The sequence below is a fragment of the Ovis aries genome, chromosome 13 (assembly GCF_016772045.2).
Source record: "Ovis aries strain OAR_USU_Benz2616 breed Rambouillet chromosome 13, ARS-UI_Ramb_v3.0, whole genome shotgun sequence".
NCBI lineage: Eukaryota > Metazoa > Chordata > Mammalia > Artiodactyla > Bovidae > Ovis > Ovis aries.
In genome coordinates this window covers 19,017,445-19,035,874 of record NC_056066.1, presented here as the reverse complement: position 1 = coordinate 19,035,874, position 18,430 = coordinate 19,017,445, and the positions used below count along the sequence as shown (strand labels likewise).

General features: G+C 41.8%; 1 protein-coding gene across 4 annotated transcripts in view; it reads right to left on the bottom strand.

The window, feature by feature from the left end:
• Nucleotides 1–18,430, bottom strand: part of NRP1 (neuropilin 1) — a 146,335-nt gene that overhangs the window by 77,790 nt on the left and 50,115 nt on the right. For all 4 annotated transcript variants that reach the window (XM_027976576.3, XM_027976577.3, XM_027976578.3 and 1 more), the window contains exons 3-4: nt 11,685–11,866; nt 5,032–5,259 (exon numbers count right to left, since the gene is read on the bottom strand). In XM_027976576.3, coding sequence (XP_027832377.1) covers nt 5,032–5,259; nt 11,685–11,866 — 410 coding nt within the window. The remainder of the gene's footprint in view (nt 1–5,031; nt 5,260–11,684; nt 11,867–18,430) is intronic.

The following is an 18,430-nucleotide window of genomic DNA, read 5'->3' as shown; positions in this document are numbered from 1 at the left end:
GGAGAAGGGGACAACAAAGGATGAGATGGCTGGATGGCATCACCGACTGGATGGACATGAGTTTGGGTGAACTCTGGGAGTTGGTGATGGACAGGGAGGCCTGGCATGCTGCAATTCATGGGGTCGCAAAGAGTTGGACACAACTGAGCGACTGAACTGAACTGAACTGAGAGTCTAAATATCTACTTCTGCTTTATTGACTACGACAAAGCCTTTGACTGTATGGATCACAACAATCTGTGGAAAATGGGAATACCAGACCACCTGACCTGCGTCCTGAGAACTGTATGCAGGTCAAGAAGCAACAGTTAGAACTGGACATGGAACAACGGATTGGTTCCAAATTGGGAAAGGAGTACATCAAGGCTGTATATTGTCACCCAGCTTATTTCACTTATGTGAAGAGTACATCATGCGAAATGCTGGGCTAGATGAAGCAGAAGCTGGAATCAAGATTGCCGGGAGAAATATCAGTAACCTCAGATACACAGATGACACCACCCTTATGGGAGAAAGTGAAGAGGAACGGAAGAGCCTCTTGATGAAAGTGGAAGAGGAGAGTGAAAAGTGGCTTAAAACTCAACATTCAAAAAACTAAGATCATGGCAACCAATCCCATCACTTCATGGCAAATAGATGGGGAAACAATGGAAACAGTGCCAGATTTTATTTGGGAGGGGGGGGGCTCCAAAATCACTGCAGCTGTGAAATTAAAAGATGCTTGCTCCTTGGAAGAAAAGCTATGACCAACCTAGACAGCATATTAAAAAGCAGAGACACTACTTTGCTAACAAAGGTCTATCTAGTCAAAGCTATGGTTTTTCCAGTAGTCATGTATGGACGTGAGAGTTGGACTATAAAGAAAGCTGAGCGCCGACGAATTGATGCTTTTGAACTGTGGTGTTGGAGAAGACTCTTGAGAGTCCCTTGGACTGCAAGGAGATCCAACCAGTCCATCCTTAAGGAAATCAGTCCTGAATATTCATTGGAAAGACTGATATTGAAGCTGAAATTCCAATACTTTGGCCACCTGATCCGCTCCTTGGAAAAGATCCTGATGCTGGGAAAGATCGAAGGTGGGAGGAGAAGGGGTCAACAAATGATGAGATGGTTGGATGGCATCACCAACTGGAGGGACATGAGTTTAAGCAAGCTCCGAGAGTTGGTGATGGACAGGGAAGCTTGGTGTGCCGCAGTCCATGGAGTCGCAGAGTCGGACACGACTGAGCAACTGAACTGAACTAAACTGAGAGTCTATTCATCTTCCCTCACTCTTTCCCCTCATTTAAATTCCATTGTTGTGGTTTCATAACTTTCCTTTTCTTATGTTTGTGGGCAAACTTTTACAGCCTTAATCCTTGAGGTCGTTCTCGACTTGCCAAAGCCACTGACCTTACCAGGAATACGAGCACACAAGGGAAGCTTGCAGTCATCCCCATTCCCCTCCCCACTGCCAGCTCTGGCTGTCTCCCCTCCCCTCCACCATCACCCAATTCCCCTGGGGATGGCGGGAAAGGGGGTCTCTTTGAAAGAGCAAACAGAAGAGAACTTGTCTAGTGCAGACTCATAATTTAGAGAGTCTCCATGACTCACTGGTTTATAATGTTGAAGACATGCCTGGTAAATCTGCCTTCTGTCCTTCTGAACATCGCCCCCGGACACCAGCATGCAGCTCTCTTTAGGAACCCTCAAGACTGGAGAGTGAAAGGCTTTTTCGACTATAATACAAAGAAGTATTGAATTTTCCTGAACAACAGCGAGACCTTAGCCTAGCAAGCTAATGCAATATTGATCTGAGCTGGAGCGGCTGCAGGACCCTGATCCGTCTTATGTGTGTGCTCATTTGTGGATTTACATGATCGCAGCTCTTGGGTTCCCTAGTTCTGTTATGGTGGAGCCAAAGAGTAAGGCGATGAATGCCAGCTGTCCCCAGAACAGAAGTATAATTCAAAAATGGGATGCCTGGAGAATTTAAAACACAGGCATCGAGCTCTCTCTGCAGGGAGAGCAGGCCTACGATGACCGTTGCTTCTCAGGTGTGAAGGCAGCACTGTATTTGTGCTGCTTCAAAGAGGAAACGGCAAAACCCCATTCTTTGTATTCTTCCCACTAATCCTTCCATTAATTAGAACTCTACCTTAGAATCAGACAATTTGGCTTTCTGCCACCTTTTTATGAGGAAAAATAGGCAACAATCTACTATAAAGAGGTACTATTAAAATAAGGGTTTTTTTGAATAAATAAACACAAAAGGGGATCATTTTAAACAGGTACAAGATCAGCCAAGTCTATTTTTCTTAAAGTAAACCTTTTAGTGGAGAATATCTGGATTTTGCAACTTTTCCCCAGAAAGAAGAATTAGCACAATTTATGTCATTTATATTTTGGAAGGTTTATATCACTGATATTTCATATTTATATCATTGATACTGTATATTTATATTTTAGAAGGTTATTTTTAACATAAAATTCCATCTAGCTTTGATGAAGCTTATTCCTGAAATCATAATAATAATTCCTAATAATTTTGGGAGTGTAGGTCACAGAGCATTTCCAGCTCTATCCCCAGCCTGGATGGAGGGCTGGCTTCATGGGCATCCAGGTGCTGTGAACTAGGCATTCACATTTGGCCCCATAATTCAGCACAAGCATCTGCAGGCACACTTAGTTCATGGCTCTGAAACTATGTGTAACTTCCACCAATGACTCCAGAGCTGTTAGTTTTGAATCTATGGAGCTTCAAAGAGACTGCTAGCTAGAGAAGTGGGGTTCTCCATGTGCATGTCTCGTATCTCACATTTTGGAGCAAACTGCTTCTCTTCAAAGTCAAGTTGAATCGCTTGCAATTACTTATCGTCTAACTCAGTGTCTATGATAAAATGCCGCATAAAATCACTTGATGGGTAAAAGCCTTCAGTGCCTCTGGTTGTTTTTTTTGGAAAGGATATCAAAGAATAAAACTGATTTTGCTGGCAAGGAAATCTGTGTGTTGAACTACGATGATAAACACGTTCCTTGTGCCACTGACAAAAAAACCCAGGAGGACACACTCTCATTTTGCCTAAAAAAGAGTGCACTCTGATGCTGGCATAGACAGGATGAGGCCAGGTGAACACAAACAAATATACAATCACATTTTTCTAATTCCAAAGCCAGTTTTCTCTAGGAATAAGTCAATTCACCCAAAACATGGGTGAATTGCAGGCTGACAACCCATATTGTTAATTGTTCTTCGCTTCAACTCAGTGATTTTCTAGAGCCAGAAAATTACTACTTTGGAAAACTCCTGACACTAATAACAATGCTCTCCTTTCTACATAAGTTGGTTGATTGGACCTTCTTTTCAGATGTCAATTTAAATATAAGTTTTAGAAAGGAAGGCTGCAAATTTGGGTTGTGAACAAATAAACCCATTATTAAATGTTCCAACTATTATTGTAATACTATTATAATATTGTTTTCCTAATTATCAGATTGAATATTTGGAAATCAATCAGAGCTCTGTTTGGACAAATCTCATTACTTAATGAGGGAGTTTCGATAAAATCATCATGATCCTGTTTAGATGGTTAAATAAAGGAAAGAAGAGACTCAGCTAATGATAACTCACCCATTTGCTCCAATGACATAAGCTTTCTCTAAACCTAGATTTTCTCTAGTGCTGTTTACCACTAAGGAACAGGGCTGAACTGAATGACACCGATCACTTAATGTCATTTCTAAGAAAAAGGCAATCTCTTTCACATGATATTAGCTTTCATTCACAATTTACTTAAATAGTCTTCCTTCCATCCGATAATATCATCTGACTATTTTATAGATAGTTCCAAATCTCTAACTGCATGATTTGTAAGAACTTCTAAGCTGCCCTTTCTGATCTGTGTAGAGTGTGTTCTCCAGAGAAATCTTACTATTAAACCAGACTAAACACAAGACTAGCAATGCAGCTGCAACAAATTATTTGATATTATCTCCCTTTGTTCAGAATTTGGGTGTGTATTTTTGCCGTTCACCTTCTAATTCATAAGGACTGAAATGGAAAACTAATTTAGCTGGCCACATGGTTACTTCTCCCACCTCCTTCAAATCTGGCTCATTTTCTTAATAAGACCTAACCTGACCATCCTATTAAAAAAATTCCACCCATCTTTCTCTCTTTACCTTCGTTTTTTTCATGCCTTTATTCTTTCTTCTTTTCCTTTTTTTTTTTTGTTTATAGCACTTACCTTCTAACATCCCATGCACGTGATTCGATTGTGTGTAATGTGCACTGTTTATTACCGCCTTCCCTCTGATAGAATCTAAATGGGGCATCCACCTTTGCTTTGTTTGCTGAGAGATTACTACAGTGCCTGGTACGTGACAGATGCTCACTAAGTACACTTTTTGAATGGATGATGAGCTCAGGTGATATGAACAACGTGTACCAAGGATGTGTGCCAATCGGATTTGATTCCCCAAAGATAAAAATTCCCTAGAGAGCAGACAAGGAATCCATCTCAACTAGGAACATCCAAATGCTCTCCTCCATCCCTTCTGAGATTCCTAAATGTGGTAGCAGAGTGGGTGTATAGTTCACTGTGAAAATTTTAGCAGGGACTTAACCTCTCTGATTCTCAGTCTCTGCATTCGAAAAATGACTGACTTCATTTAATGGATGTCTTAAGAGCTCATCTTCTGATGAGTTTATGAATTAATAACCAGTAGGCAAGCCAATGAAATGAGAAAAATACTTCAGTCAGGAAAACCATGGGTTGCTTCCAATTTTCCCATAGAAAAGGTTATGAGACCTTGCAGAGTCTTTTATGGCCTCTGTTTCCTTATCCACAAAATGAAAGCATTAGACTAGAAAATTACCAAGTCTTTTTAGGCTCAAATATTTCATCACCGCTCTGCATAAAGAAAATTGCTGTTTTTCTTCCTCCTTTTGAGCTACTTTTTAAAGTGATGCATGTATATGATACTTGTAAAAGGATCCCGGGGCCCTTCCCCTAGATCCTTCCCCTTTGGGGTGCTCTGTGCCGTGCTTACCATCGGGGAATCCATCCCAGATTTCTAGCCGGTCATAGCGACAAAACACCCCCCCGGGAGGATTCGAGTCAGGCTCCAGGTCAAAGCTTTCAAATTCCAGGATAATCTCTGACATCTTTGGTGCAAAGATAATATAGGTGCATTCTAGGCTGTTGGGATATTTTTCAGGGAATCCGGGGGACTTTATTACCCCACTAGGCATTGTGTAGTTCTGGGAACATTCGGGACCTACGAGTGAAAGAAAAAAAGAAGCAGAGTGAAAATTCCACGTAAATAACCTGGGCAAAGACAGTTTATCTTTCCAATAAAAGCCCACCATTATAATCATTTTCCTAATCACTCATTACTCAGCCTTTTCACAGTGGTGATATATACGGAAAGTCGAGTTCAGATTTATTGCATTCACCTTCGTTTTCCATCTGTGTGGAGCAATTTACAAACTTCTGCTGTTGCAGAGGGGAGAAGAAATGACAAATACAAAATCATGTGGGAACAATGAATGAGTAAGCTACAGAAATCTCGACAGAGCCCTCGAGAAATAATTATAGCCCCTTCAATCTTAAATCTTTAAATCTTGAGGCTGACAGCTCTTTATTGGTAAAATAGAACATTTACAAAGGCGAGGGAGAGAATCCAGTGGAGGGAATTTGGGTTTCAGATTCCTCCACCAGTGACTCAGTAATTCTGCCAGATGTGACCTTTGCCTCCTTGACAAACTAAATGTGAAAGGTAATTCGTACATGTACGCAGGGTGAGTGACTCATTCGGAATGGTGTTGACACAGGTGTGCCAGTAAAGTGTGGCTGTTAGTGGGGGCATGATAAACTGGGATGCAGGTCCTGTGGCTCCAAGTCACCTGATACCAATGTTGACATCCTAACCTTCCCCAACATACAGTGCAGGAGGGTGTGTGTGTGTGTGTGTGTGTGTGTGTGTGTGTGTGTAATGTATTTATTTATAATGTGTCATTTAAATGATAGTTCAGTGTTATCAAGACTACAAATTACGGCGATTCGTAATTTAGGTTGGTTCAGAGCATGCATACAGTTGTTGCAAGTCAACCTTATGAATACACAAAGGACCACAATTTCAGTTCATGGAATTGGCAGTGAATAGGGAGCTGTCCACTACACAATTGAAAATGGCCCATCCACACAGACTATCCGACTATCCACGCCAGCCTATCAGTTCTGCCCCTTATCGCCACCACAACCGTGGTGATTGTCCAAGGCAGTCTGGTAAACAGAGATGACTTGACCTTTCTGAATCTCAGGATCCAATCTGGGGATGTTTGGTTAAACCATTCTTTTTTTTTTTAAAAGTATTTACTTATTAACTTGACTGTGTTGGGTCTTAGATGCAGCCCGTGGCATTTTCAATGTGTCGTGTAGCATCTTTCATTGTGGCCCATGGACTGTTGAGTTGCAATGCACAGGCTTAGCTGCTCTGCAACATGTTGGACCTTAGTTCCCCAAACACGGATCAAACCCGGGTCCCTTGCATTGCAAGGTGAATTCTTAACCACTGGACCACCAGGGAAGTCCCAGTTCAACAATTTTTTTCCAGGGCTATTGTCGCACTGATGGGGACTCTGCAAGGGCATATAAGGATTCAGGTCCAAATAGGGAAGCTTGTGGAGCTTGTTCTTAACTAAATATTCTTCCAAAGTGCCAAGTACTAAATGCAACATGTTTGGCATCAATATACATTAAATTTAACTAACAGATCTCTATTTTTAGTGGTGAGGGCTATTAAGTTCATTCTCTACGTCAGTGCATCTGGCAGAATGTTGAGAAAACAAATCAGTCTCTTTCTCCCCATGCATATATTAGCCATTGTCCTGGAGACGCAGAAGACTACTTAGTAGATGGCACAATAAACCTGGTCCGTAGAGGTCTGAGTTGAATAAATACCTCCCAAATCCTTCTACAATGGGGCTTGCCCTTCAACACAATGGCTTCAAATGCTTATCTATTCAATTCTGGTTAAAAAAATTATTACCAAGTGGCATTTTTGCCATGTCAGCTTCAAGTAAAGAGATTGTGGAATGTGCTATATAATTTCTAACATGTTTCTAAGCTATTTGGTGGTATCTGAGATAACAGTAACTATGCCAATTTGTCATTAATTCAAAAGTCATTCATTCATATATAGTTAATTGGGAACCCTTTAGAATTTTATTTCCTAGATGTACAGAGACCCTGAAGACCTTTAACCTCCTCCCCAGGGCTTTGGCTGGCAAAGCAAACAGCAGAGTTTAATGCAGTTTCCAATATTTTCTCCTTCAAAAGATAAAATTATACAGTTGTGGTTAAGATTTAATATAAAAAAAAACCAACAGAATTAAGGGCGCTCTTTCAAAGTCAAATAAATTCCAATGCTTTCACCTATATCCTTGTCATGTCAGATTCCTTTGGAAGCTGGCCCAGGTTTTCTCAGGTATTTTGACAAAGGCTGGGGACATTGTGGGCTTCCCAGGTGGCACCAGTGGTAAAGAACCTGCCTGCAAATGCAGGAGATGTAAAAGACGTGGGTTTGATCCCTGGGCTGGGAAGATCCTTTGGAAGAGGGCAAGGCAACCCACTTTAGTATTCTTGCCTGGAGAATCCGATGAACAGAGGAGCCTAGCGGGCTACGGTCCATAAGGTTGCATAGAGTTGGACACAACTTGGCACGCATGCATGGGAATATTCCACAGAGAAGTGGAAGCAAGCTGCATGGAGCACCAAGAGATCTGAGTTCTACCGCCTTGCTAACCTGCTGTGTAGCCTTGGTGACCTCGTAATCTTCCTGATCCTCAGGTTCTGTGCATCACACATGAGAAGTGGGCTTTAGGGTTGGAAAATAAAGCCTTTCAAACCCAAAGCTGCTTCTGTAATTTCTTACTTTCTCCATTAGACATAAAATTTGTTTTAATGAGTTCCTTATTCTTTATTGTACAAGCTTGCCACCGTTGAGGGAGCACTTCCCCCAATGGATGATGGCAGGAGAGGACTGAGGGATCCCGGGGTAAACACACAAGCCACAGACAGGACTGACGGTGAGTAGCCAGGGTGCCCAGGAGGGTGTGAGCCGCTGGGTAAGGGATGCACACACGGCAGGGGCACCCAGTGACACCGCACTTTCCCCGTTATTAAGAATGAGAGCATCTGGTGTAGCCACAGGCATACCACATTTTGTTGTTAAGGACCATCAGGATGGATAAGGATAATACCTAAGATATCCCCTTTGGAATTATTCTTAAATGTACAGACTCTTAATCAAATAACATATGAAGTCACCAATCCTGCTTTCAATAAATGCCATCCCTTCCCTGACTGAGACCCATAGGAAATGGTACAGCTTCTTCCAGCATCTGAGCCTGGATGACAGGGGAAGGAGAGCGGAAAGGTGGGAGGTGAGCAGGCTGAGGTTTCCTCAAGAAATTCTTTAGCTGAATGAGAATCATTTTAGGCTGATGGCCCAAGGTTTCATTATCTGTGAAGAGGAGGAGTGTGGGTACCCGAGGAGAGAACTAGGGTGTCCTGGGGTCTCCAGGAGGCATGGGGAGAGGTGGGCACTATCCCCTGCCACCCATTGGGCAAAAATGGTTGTCTAGAAATGTAGCCTTAGGGATGCAAAAATGGCCCTGTAACCTTCTGCCAGAAATCCTCAAGGCCGACAGGTGAACGAATAATGCATTGGTTCCAATTATGATTAGTCTAATTTATGTGTTTTGAAGAAATCTGAAATTGCTGCAGCCTGAAAGAAGTGCCATATTTTTCAAAGACCAGAGGTTCTATAATATTTATCATGAAACTGCTTTCAAGGAAAGAATGTCCGTGAACCTATGTGTGTGCAAATGTATTCTACTAGTTCATGACTTTCAATGGAGTATCTGTAAGAACTATAGTATGTGCAACAAGGGAGAAAGATGTTTTCTTTTTTAGGTGGTACTAATTTAGCTGGGAAATGAGACACATATACGTGATAAAACTTGAAAATATTTAGGAAAAACATACTGGTTAGTGAAATACAGTTGTATTTGTGTATATATACATACAGTATCTATAAGTGTATATTAATTTGTGTTGTGTAATAGGGGACAAGCTGGGTAAGTGTAAGAAAATGAAGAGTACATTAATTAAGAATAATAAACTTGGAGCCAGGTTTCCATGGAGGTTAAGAGGCTTAAGCCAGAAGAGAAAGAGAGTGCTGTACAATTTGGAGGGACCAGCTTCATTGTAACCGTTAGTGTGTATGGCACACAACTTCTGGGACATGCTCTGCTACGCGTTTTCATTTCAACCGATCTTCACAAAGAGCCAGTGCTAGATACAGTTATCCATTTTTCAAATGAGGAATCCAAGGCTCTGAACATTCACACAGATGGGCAGTGGCCACACCAAAATTCACATGCAGATCTGCTGGGCCTCACCCAGCGCACCCACCAACCTGGGGCAGGAAGATAGGCTGTGAGTTCGTGCAAGTGAAGCCAGGAAGGTTGGGAGCAGCTGATGTCAAGACCTGAGCATGACCTCAGAGAACACCGAGGCTTCACCTGACAGGTGACAAATACCCGTCATAGGCATTCTGGGGATAGCAGTTTGATGACTGAGAGGCTATGTGTAGGGTTAGAGAGCATGGGGATAACCATTAGACAGTTCTATTTGTTCAGTGGCAGAGGATGTGGAAAGAAAGCTGTAAGACTCTCTTTTTAACTGAGCTATAGTTGATTTATAAGTTTATATAAGGTTCAGGTGTACAGTCTGGTGATTTGGAATTTCTGAAGCCGTGACTCTCTGAGACTTTTGAACAAAAATCCAAAAGAACCAGCAGCTATATTGGATGTAGAAGAAAATAAGGCTTTAAGTCTCAAGGATGGCATTGGGCGGTGGGGACAGAGGGGAAATCCCAGTGCATCTGAGACTAACAGAAGTTTGAGGGCTGAGTTCATCTGGAAGGAAGCAGAATTCTTAATGACTTAGGGAGGATCTTGCTATTTCTCCACCCACCACCTTCAGATCTTTGGAAAACACTGACAATGAAAAGTTGTTCTTATCTCTTTTTCTGACACTTTCTTTCTTTGATGCTGTCAGATGCAGGTGAGCAAGTAAACGTTTGTGCGTGTGTGTACCTACGCATGCGTGGATTTACATAGGTCAAACAGCTTTCAACACAAGGAAATACATACGTAGTCATGGGAGCCCACTGAGATCCTACGTCTGCTGTTATTTATACTAAAGGCTTTCTAAGCATGTGCTCAGATGAATTTCTGAAGAAACTTCTCTCCATCTACCCATATTTATATGGGACAGTACCAGAGTTCTTTGAAATTTAAAGATGTTGTGCCAATGCTCCCAGAAATGCTTAAAGTCCTTTTTGTTATTCTCAGTGGCCACTGACCCACAAGACCTTAGGCTTTCGAATTTGGTGTGGCTAGATTTTTTTCTATTAAATAAAGCCCTTTTTCATATATTCCAGGACAATACATTTAAATCTGTCACCTCTGTCCCTGGAGGGCCTCCCACACATTAATGTCAACTTAAAAGGGAAGGCGGGACTGAATTCATAGCAGGAATCTACAGGCTGCTGTGGAAAACAGTGACATCCAGATGAAGATACAATTTTTATTAACTGGCTGATATGTGAGTTTAATTCATCAAACCTGGGAGACGATACATTCTCAGACTCTATCCTGTCCCAATATATACCATTGTGACAGAAGATGGTGGTGCTTTAGTCACTGAGCCATGTCTGACTCTTGTGACCCTATGGACTGTAGCCCGCCAGGCTCCTCTGTCCATGGGATTCTCCAGGCAAGAATACTGGAGTGGGTTGCCATTTCCTTCTCCAGGGGATCTTCCCAACCCAGGGGCTGAACCGAGGTCTCCCGCATTGCAGGCAGACTCTCTATTATCTAACCACTGAGCCACGAGGGAATCCCTGAAAAAAGATTAGTAAGTGATTATTTTGGAGGGGCAAGCGGATAATTAATTCTGAAGGGGAATGTCATTTAAAACATTATTATTTTGTTTTCCTCCAAGAAGTTCTTGCCCTAACCATGTTTCTGTTAATGGAAAGTTTCTTCCTCCAAATGTTTTTGAAACTCTAAGGCTAGTGGACTACTACTTGGATTTTCCCAGGAGCGACCAATTTTGGATTTTGCAATAAAATAAAGGGAACAGGATGTATTCAGCTGGCCAAAAAGTTCATTTGCGTTTTTTCAGTATCATCTTACAGAAAAACCTGAATGAAATTTTGGGCCAGCCCAATACATCATTTTCAGGTAAGAGGGACTCACGCATTTTAAATGAAATAAATAAAACTTCAAGAGTAGATCCAACTTATTTTTGAAAAAGAAAGAAAAGAATAAATGTCCTTAAAGGAGCTTTACAGAGTATATACTTTAAAAACACTGGTCAGTATATTAGAATGATGAAATTCTGATTTCTAAAATACATTTAAACAGCTTTTTAAACATACTTCTTCCATACAGTGGGTAACTTTCCTTTGCGCAAAGTATTTTCAGCATTTTTTGTCATGGGAATATCTGACTTTTTACCAAAAGATTAAAAACATCACTCCTGGTCTTTCTTTTCACTTTGTCTTTCACGAGATCGAGTGAGGTTCGTGACCACTCAGTCATACTTGGTCTCCTGCAGGTCACTTACCTTTCTTGAAAATTTCATAGCGTATGGAAAATCCTGCCCCGTGTGTCTCATAGTCAGAGACAAATTTGATAAAGAGAAATGGCCCTGAAGACACGAAAGAAGAAGGGGCGATCTTTCCACAGAACTTTCCCAATACACGTCCATTTTCGTTTTCTCCATCGATGACCTCCACGTAGTCATACCTGAGACAGAAGTGGAAGGAAACATCAGGTTAGGGAGAAAAGTCCTTTTAACTTCAGTCATTTAGAAGCCAGCATTCTCCACCACGGTCTGTCAGGAGAAAAAAAATAAGTGCTATCTGCATTCACTGCTGGATTTCACAGAGAGGGGGAAAAAAAGAAGTCTCGCAAAATGAAATAATTAAAATGGACTACATCTTGTCCGTGCACATCATCTGGTAACGCAGCACTGTTAAGAATAATGGTGTCCATTATACTTGCAGACAATGTCAGTTAAAGTAACCAATTAACAAGAGAAAGGAAAATCTCATGAGTACAATTCTCTATTATTAAGTTGTGTTCCTTTGTCTGGGGTTGGGGGGGGTGTCAATACATAATGCTACGCATTCTTTTCAAACTGTGAAGTTCTTTTATGAATTCAAAATGTCTCCTCGGCTGGAGCTCTCTATGAATAATACTTTGATTTCTGGGAGCGACCCTCTAAACATATGGCCGCAGAATAATAAACAGATTCTTTACTATTTAACTCAATTCCACCAAACTCCAGGCTTTGAAGGAGAAAAACCTCTCTCAGTATCTACTGTGGTCAAAACAAAGATTTTCTTCCCTTAAAACTACAACTTGAACTGTAGAACATAATCTCTACAAGGAAAAAAGTTTATTTAAAATTCAAAAGTAAGTGTTTACTACCAGCCTGAATCTTTAAAGGAATGCTGTCATTGGAAAAGAAAACAGGACAGAACTGGAATCACCAAAGTGATATGATTTTTTTAAAATTCAAGCTTAATGATAATACACTGAAGTATCTGATAAAGGGAGCAGTAATAAAATACTAGCCTAAAGAATGTACTGAGATAACACATATGCTTGGATGAACCTTTTCATCTCTAAAATATGGAAATCCATCTCCAGTGAAGTAGCATCTCCTAGGAAAACAGGAATATTTTTGTTTGTTTGGCATTATCTATTTCTTAGTGTCTTGCTCTTCCTTTTCTATGTTTTATTTGCCAAGTCACCTAGGAGTCAGATAACCAAATAATCTCATTTGGATTCCATATTTCTTCTAGAACTGACATGAAGACATTACAATCCATTCATTTCAAACCTGCATTTCTCTGTTGAACTTGATTCAAAAGTCCTGGGATATATTCACTTCAGGGATGGCTAAAATATGGCAGTAACATAAACTGCATCTGGCAATTTAAAAGAGATCAAAGTACGGGAAATCTTCATGACGACCAATGTCATCCTTAGCAGTCCTTTTCAAACTGTCCAGGACACATGACTTATGTTTATGTAAAGTCTCATGAGACAACTGCAAAGATGCTATCATGAGTCCAAGTGGATAGCTTAAGGCTCTCTCAATTAAAAATGACATTACCTCATCAGTTAAGACTGTGTGCCAGCCTTGTGTATATCAAGAAGAAAATAAAGCTGACAGTGATGGAATGAAGTATTAACATATGTGAATTACTGTATTAACTCCATTTCCCCTGCTGCATCTGCTGACTGCAAGAGCAATCACTGGCCAGTGAGCATCACTGTCCTTTGAAAAACTATGGAGCCACACAGAGGAACTGTTTGTTTCTCTATACGTTGGGAGATGCTTTGCATGCTCAGACAAAGGAGGAGGAGAACTGGAGGATGAGGAGGAGGAAGAGGATGAAGACGGTGTTATGTTCAAAATCCTCAGTGGCTTTTTATAGTCAACTGAGGGCCACTGGAAAGAACCCCGCCTCTGTACTCCTGAAAGCCTCACAAGCTGGCATTTATGCAGTAATTCCTTTTATCTCTGCAGCTTCATTGACTAGGCAGGTCTGTGCAGTTTACCCCACACTCGCTTATAATTTAACTGTGATTTGAGAGGCTGGCTGTGTTTGGCCTGGCGACTGTGTGTCCAGCGCTGCTCTACAGGCTTTTTACTTGCATCACGACATGGTCTGAATACTAAGTGGCCACATCCTAGTGCATTTTGCCTTCCAGACACAAATCAGAGAGGTGGGTCAGCCATTCTGAGGACTAAAGGGCATTTCTGCAGAGACCTCTCTCCCAGGTATGAGAGAACTCAGCTATTAGACTGCTGGGGATGTATAACGGGAGGAAGCTAGTCTTTTAATCCACATTATCTGCTAGTGGTAAATTCTAAGCTCTCCTCTTGGCAACAGTAAAAGCTATTTTTAAAAGGGGCAGAGGGACTAGACGTTCTACCCAGCAAGAGATAAGTCACTGCATCTTAAGTGCCAATTTTAGGCAATGGGATTTTTCAGGGACACAATAGTTACATTCATATGCCAGGATGCTGCTATCATTTTAGCACTTTCCTTCCCGGTACCATCCGACAGGCGCCCCCAAATGTATCACAGAGAGCGGTTCATGTAAATATTCAGGAGGGTGTACGCGTACAAATTGCAAAGGGTGATACTGCCAAGGAAGTTAAAAAAGCAGCCAGCCTCTCCCTCTGAAGTTGAGACCAGTTCCACTCCATAAGTTTCTCGCTGGCAAATGTGATGCCAGGAATGCAGCTGGTATGTCAGCATCCCTCCCCAGAGACTTAATGTGTCACCACAGTAACGCACCCAGCCTGCATTGGCCTGAGGCCCAGGATCCCGAGTTTGCAAATTTCGATCCCCTAGCCGGCTGCACTGCTCTGTTACTGCTGCTGGCATGGCAAGCACTGTGTTCCTTGCGATGCTAGCATCCTCGGTCCTGATACCAGAGACCTGCACAGGTGAGCCTGGAGGCACCTGTCTGACTTGCATTCTGAATCCACAAGCTTGGGCTTGGGAGGAGAGCTGGGGATGGTGTCTTGGGACTCTTTCAGAGAAGCTAGTGGAGGGTTCATGGAATTCCCAGGCGGCGCTAGTGGTAAAGAACCTGCCTGCAAATGCAGGAGACATAAGAGACTTGGGTTCGATCCCTGGGTTGGGCAGATGTCCTGGAGGAGGCCATGGCAACCCACTCCAGTATTCTTGTCTGGAGAATCCCCATGGACAGAGGCGCCTGGCTGGCTACAGCCCAGAGGGTCACAAAGAGTTGGACACGACTGAAGTGACGTAGCACACGGATGAGGGTTCACAAAGTTAGCCCATCTGTTTCTCTGGAGTCCTGCTCCAGAAAAAGAATGTTCCAGGTGACAATGAGGCTGCATCTGGGTCCACAGTGTACCACCCACCTGTGTAGGAAAGCCCTTCCTCAGACATCACCGCCCCACGTTTCATCATAGGAATGCCAGCATCTTATGGATTTGGCCATCTCTTAAAAAAAAAATTTGGGCTGTGCTGCAGGGTTTGTGGGATCTTAGTTCTCTGACCATGGATCGAACCCAGACCCCCTGCATTGGACTCACAGAGTCCTAACCACTGGATTGTCAGGGAATTCCCCCATCTCTCTTCTTAAACCATCTACCTTTAAGTTTTCACTTCCAGCACGAATAATGGTAAAGTAGCCAATCTTTACTGAGAATAAAGCAAAGCTCTCTCTGCTTAACCTTCTTACAATTAAAGACATTTCCCCAAGGTTTCCTTTTTCAGCTGTGAAGGCTTGGCCAGGGTAGTGGTGGGGTGGGGGCTCTTCTCATGAGTGTTCCTGGCTTTAAGCCCAGGCTTCTTAAGTCCCAGGCATCTTGTTGACATATCTCTAACCCTCACCCTACCTGGGTATATGTGGGTGGTAAACACATTTTGAATCCTAATAGTAATCACGAGTTAGGTTTCCCATAAGAGTGATAAAAGAATAAAGATTTCCTTCTAAGAACTCTTGAAAGGATTACTCAGAGATTATTATTATTATTTTCTTCTGGAAAGTTTAAATTATGGTTTTAGGAAAATGGCCAAGGAAGGGGAAAAGTGATGGGAAAATGAGAAATGTCTTCAGTCACTAAAGAGTGGTTTGGGAGGCTTTCTAGGTATGCAGTGCTGAATAGACAAATAGCACACTTTACTTAAGTTGGGTTTTCTCCTCTGAGTGCAAATGACCCTTGACTCTATGGTGGGGCCCGTTAGTGGTTTAAAAAAAAAAAAACAATTAATCCTCTGTAGGGTGTTGTCTGTATGGGGAGCTACTGTACCAACCCCCCTCACAGCTTCTGGACGTTCTCGAGTTGTTGAGAAGGGGGGTTTTAGGTAATGGTGTCTTTTTAATCTCCTTCCAAAAGGATCTTCCCCCGCGTGCATACCTACGTTAATAATGGAGAAATTCGATACCTGACATCATAAACCAGAGTGAGAAATGATGTTGGCTAACATAATTTTCACCTGCAAAAATGTGTTTCTTTGGATCTTTGGTCTATTTTACACGAGGCATTAACAGCCATCCCAACTGAGCAAGCTGTAAACGATTACTGTGCCGCTGCCCAAGAATTACCTTCCCTATTCCCCAGAGAGAACAGATTTTTTTTTTGGAGAGTATTAGAAAGAGGACGGGGATATAAAAATATATAGTGATGGAGCTAGGAGGGGCCAATTAGTTTTCGTCTGTGTTTCTGAGCGATTTTACATGATCCACCTCCTAACTGCTATGATTTCCTTGCAATGTTCTAATCAAGGGAAATATAAGAAAAGCCTTATAAGGCTCACAGTCTCTTCTGTTGTAAAGGAGTCTTTAGAAATCTATTCAAAAGAAATAAACTGGAATAATGCCAAATATGTATGCAAAAAGTATTGCCTGAAGCTTTATAATAATAGGGAAAATGGAAATAAAGCAGATAGAAAGGAAGAAGGAACTTACATACATTCATATAGAGGAATACTATGCAGCTATTAAAAAGAATGTTCAACAAAAGTTTCTTATAACACAGGAAATATGCCTATGATAAATAAGTGAAAAATCAGAACATAAAACACTATACACAAGATATCCTCTATTTTTATTTGCATGAATTAGAAGAATAGGAAGAAGTACGCAAGGTGTTAACAAGTGTTTATGTCTGGGTGGTGAGATTATTTCTCTATTATTATTATTATTATTTCTGTATCTTTCAAAATTTTATAATGAACAAGTGTTCCTTTGTCACCAGATAAAGTTATTTTGAAAAGCATTAATATCTATGCATAAAGTCTCAACACCCTGCGATGGAGCTAACAACTCTGTTTATTGGTCAGAAAACAGTATCTTCAATGATGCTTTATTTGGAAATAAATCAAAGGCTTTGCCTTTTGTTTTTAAAACCACAGGATCAATGAAACTCCCTGTATTTGGTGGGGGCAGCGGTGGGGGGGCAGTACTAGAAAGTTAAAATGAACCAGATTGGATTTCATACTTTCTGAAATGCTGGAAGTAATACTTTATCACTGTCGTGGGTTTATGTGGATTTGCATGGTGTTTTAGACTGTTGACATTGTCTGCATGTTTTCCCAGGTGGAGGTGGCTGCCTGTGAGACACTGGAGTAGCAGGTTAGGATTTGCGTGGCATTTCTGTTGCCCCACCATCAAGTTCCTTCACTGAGCTTATCACCCAAATTCAGGTTCCAGCTATGAGGAGACTAAGGGTCTACTGTCTACTGAACTTTGAGGTAAGCACAAGTGCCAGGGTGCAGGTGTGACCGCTGGCTGGCCTGGTGTATGCCACAGAGCCATGAAGAGCCAGGAGCTAAAAGACCAGGCACCTTTGCTCAGTGGCTGCTGCATGTACTTCAGCCAAACCATCTCTCTCTAGTAACCTACTCCACTGATGGTAAATGGGATGTCAAACATCTCACTCCTCTTGAATCAAAAAATTGCTACAAACACTGTCTTTTGTTCAGTGCCATTGTCCTCCTCAAAGGCCCACACAGTGTTACTCTCATTACTTGTCTGTAGGTCTCCAGGTCATTCTCCTCCAGGAAGTTCCAATGCCACAGAGTCCACCTGACACCTTTCCTGTGTGGCTCCTTTGATTACAGCTCAATAAGGATTTCCATATGCATCACAGTCAGATAGCCCTTTCTCAAATAATCAGAGTGCAGTGAAACTCACAAAGCTTGATCTCACATGTTAACATTTTCATTTTTAAGCTTTTGTAATGCCTCAGGGCTGTAATAATGAATATTAGTAATTTTATTGCATCCATAGAAAATAGATGATTAACAGGTTAGGTAATGGTATAACAATATGTATAAAAGTGAACAGTGCCAGGAAATGAGGTTATTACAAAAGTGAAGAAGGAAAATCTTTAAGGAAAAACTTTTACTGGAGTAAAAAGAAATATTAAATGGTTTTCACTGCAGTAATACAAAGGGCTAATCAAAGGGAGTTAGATGGAGAAGAGTCTTGAGAGTCCCTTGGACTGCAAGGAGATCCAACCAGTCCATCCTAAAGGAGATCAGTCCTGGGTGTTCATTGGAAGGACTGATGCTGAAGCTGAGACTCCAATACCTGGGCCACCTGATGCGAAGAGCTGACTCATTGGAAAAGACCCTGATGCTGGGAAAGATTGAGGGCAGGAGGAAAAGGGGATGACAGAGGATGAGATGGTTGGGTGGCACCATTGACTCAATGGACATGAGTTTGGGTGGACTCCAAGAGCTGGTGATGGACAGGGAGGCCTGGCATGCTGTGGTTCATGGGGGTCCCAAAGAGTTGGACAAGACT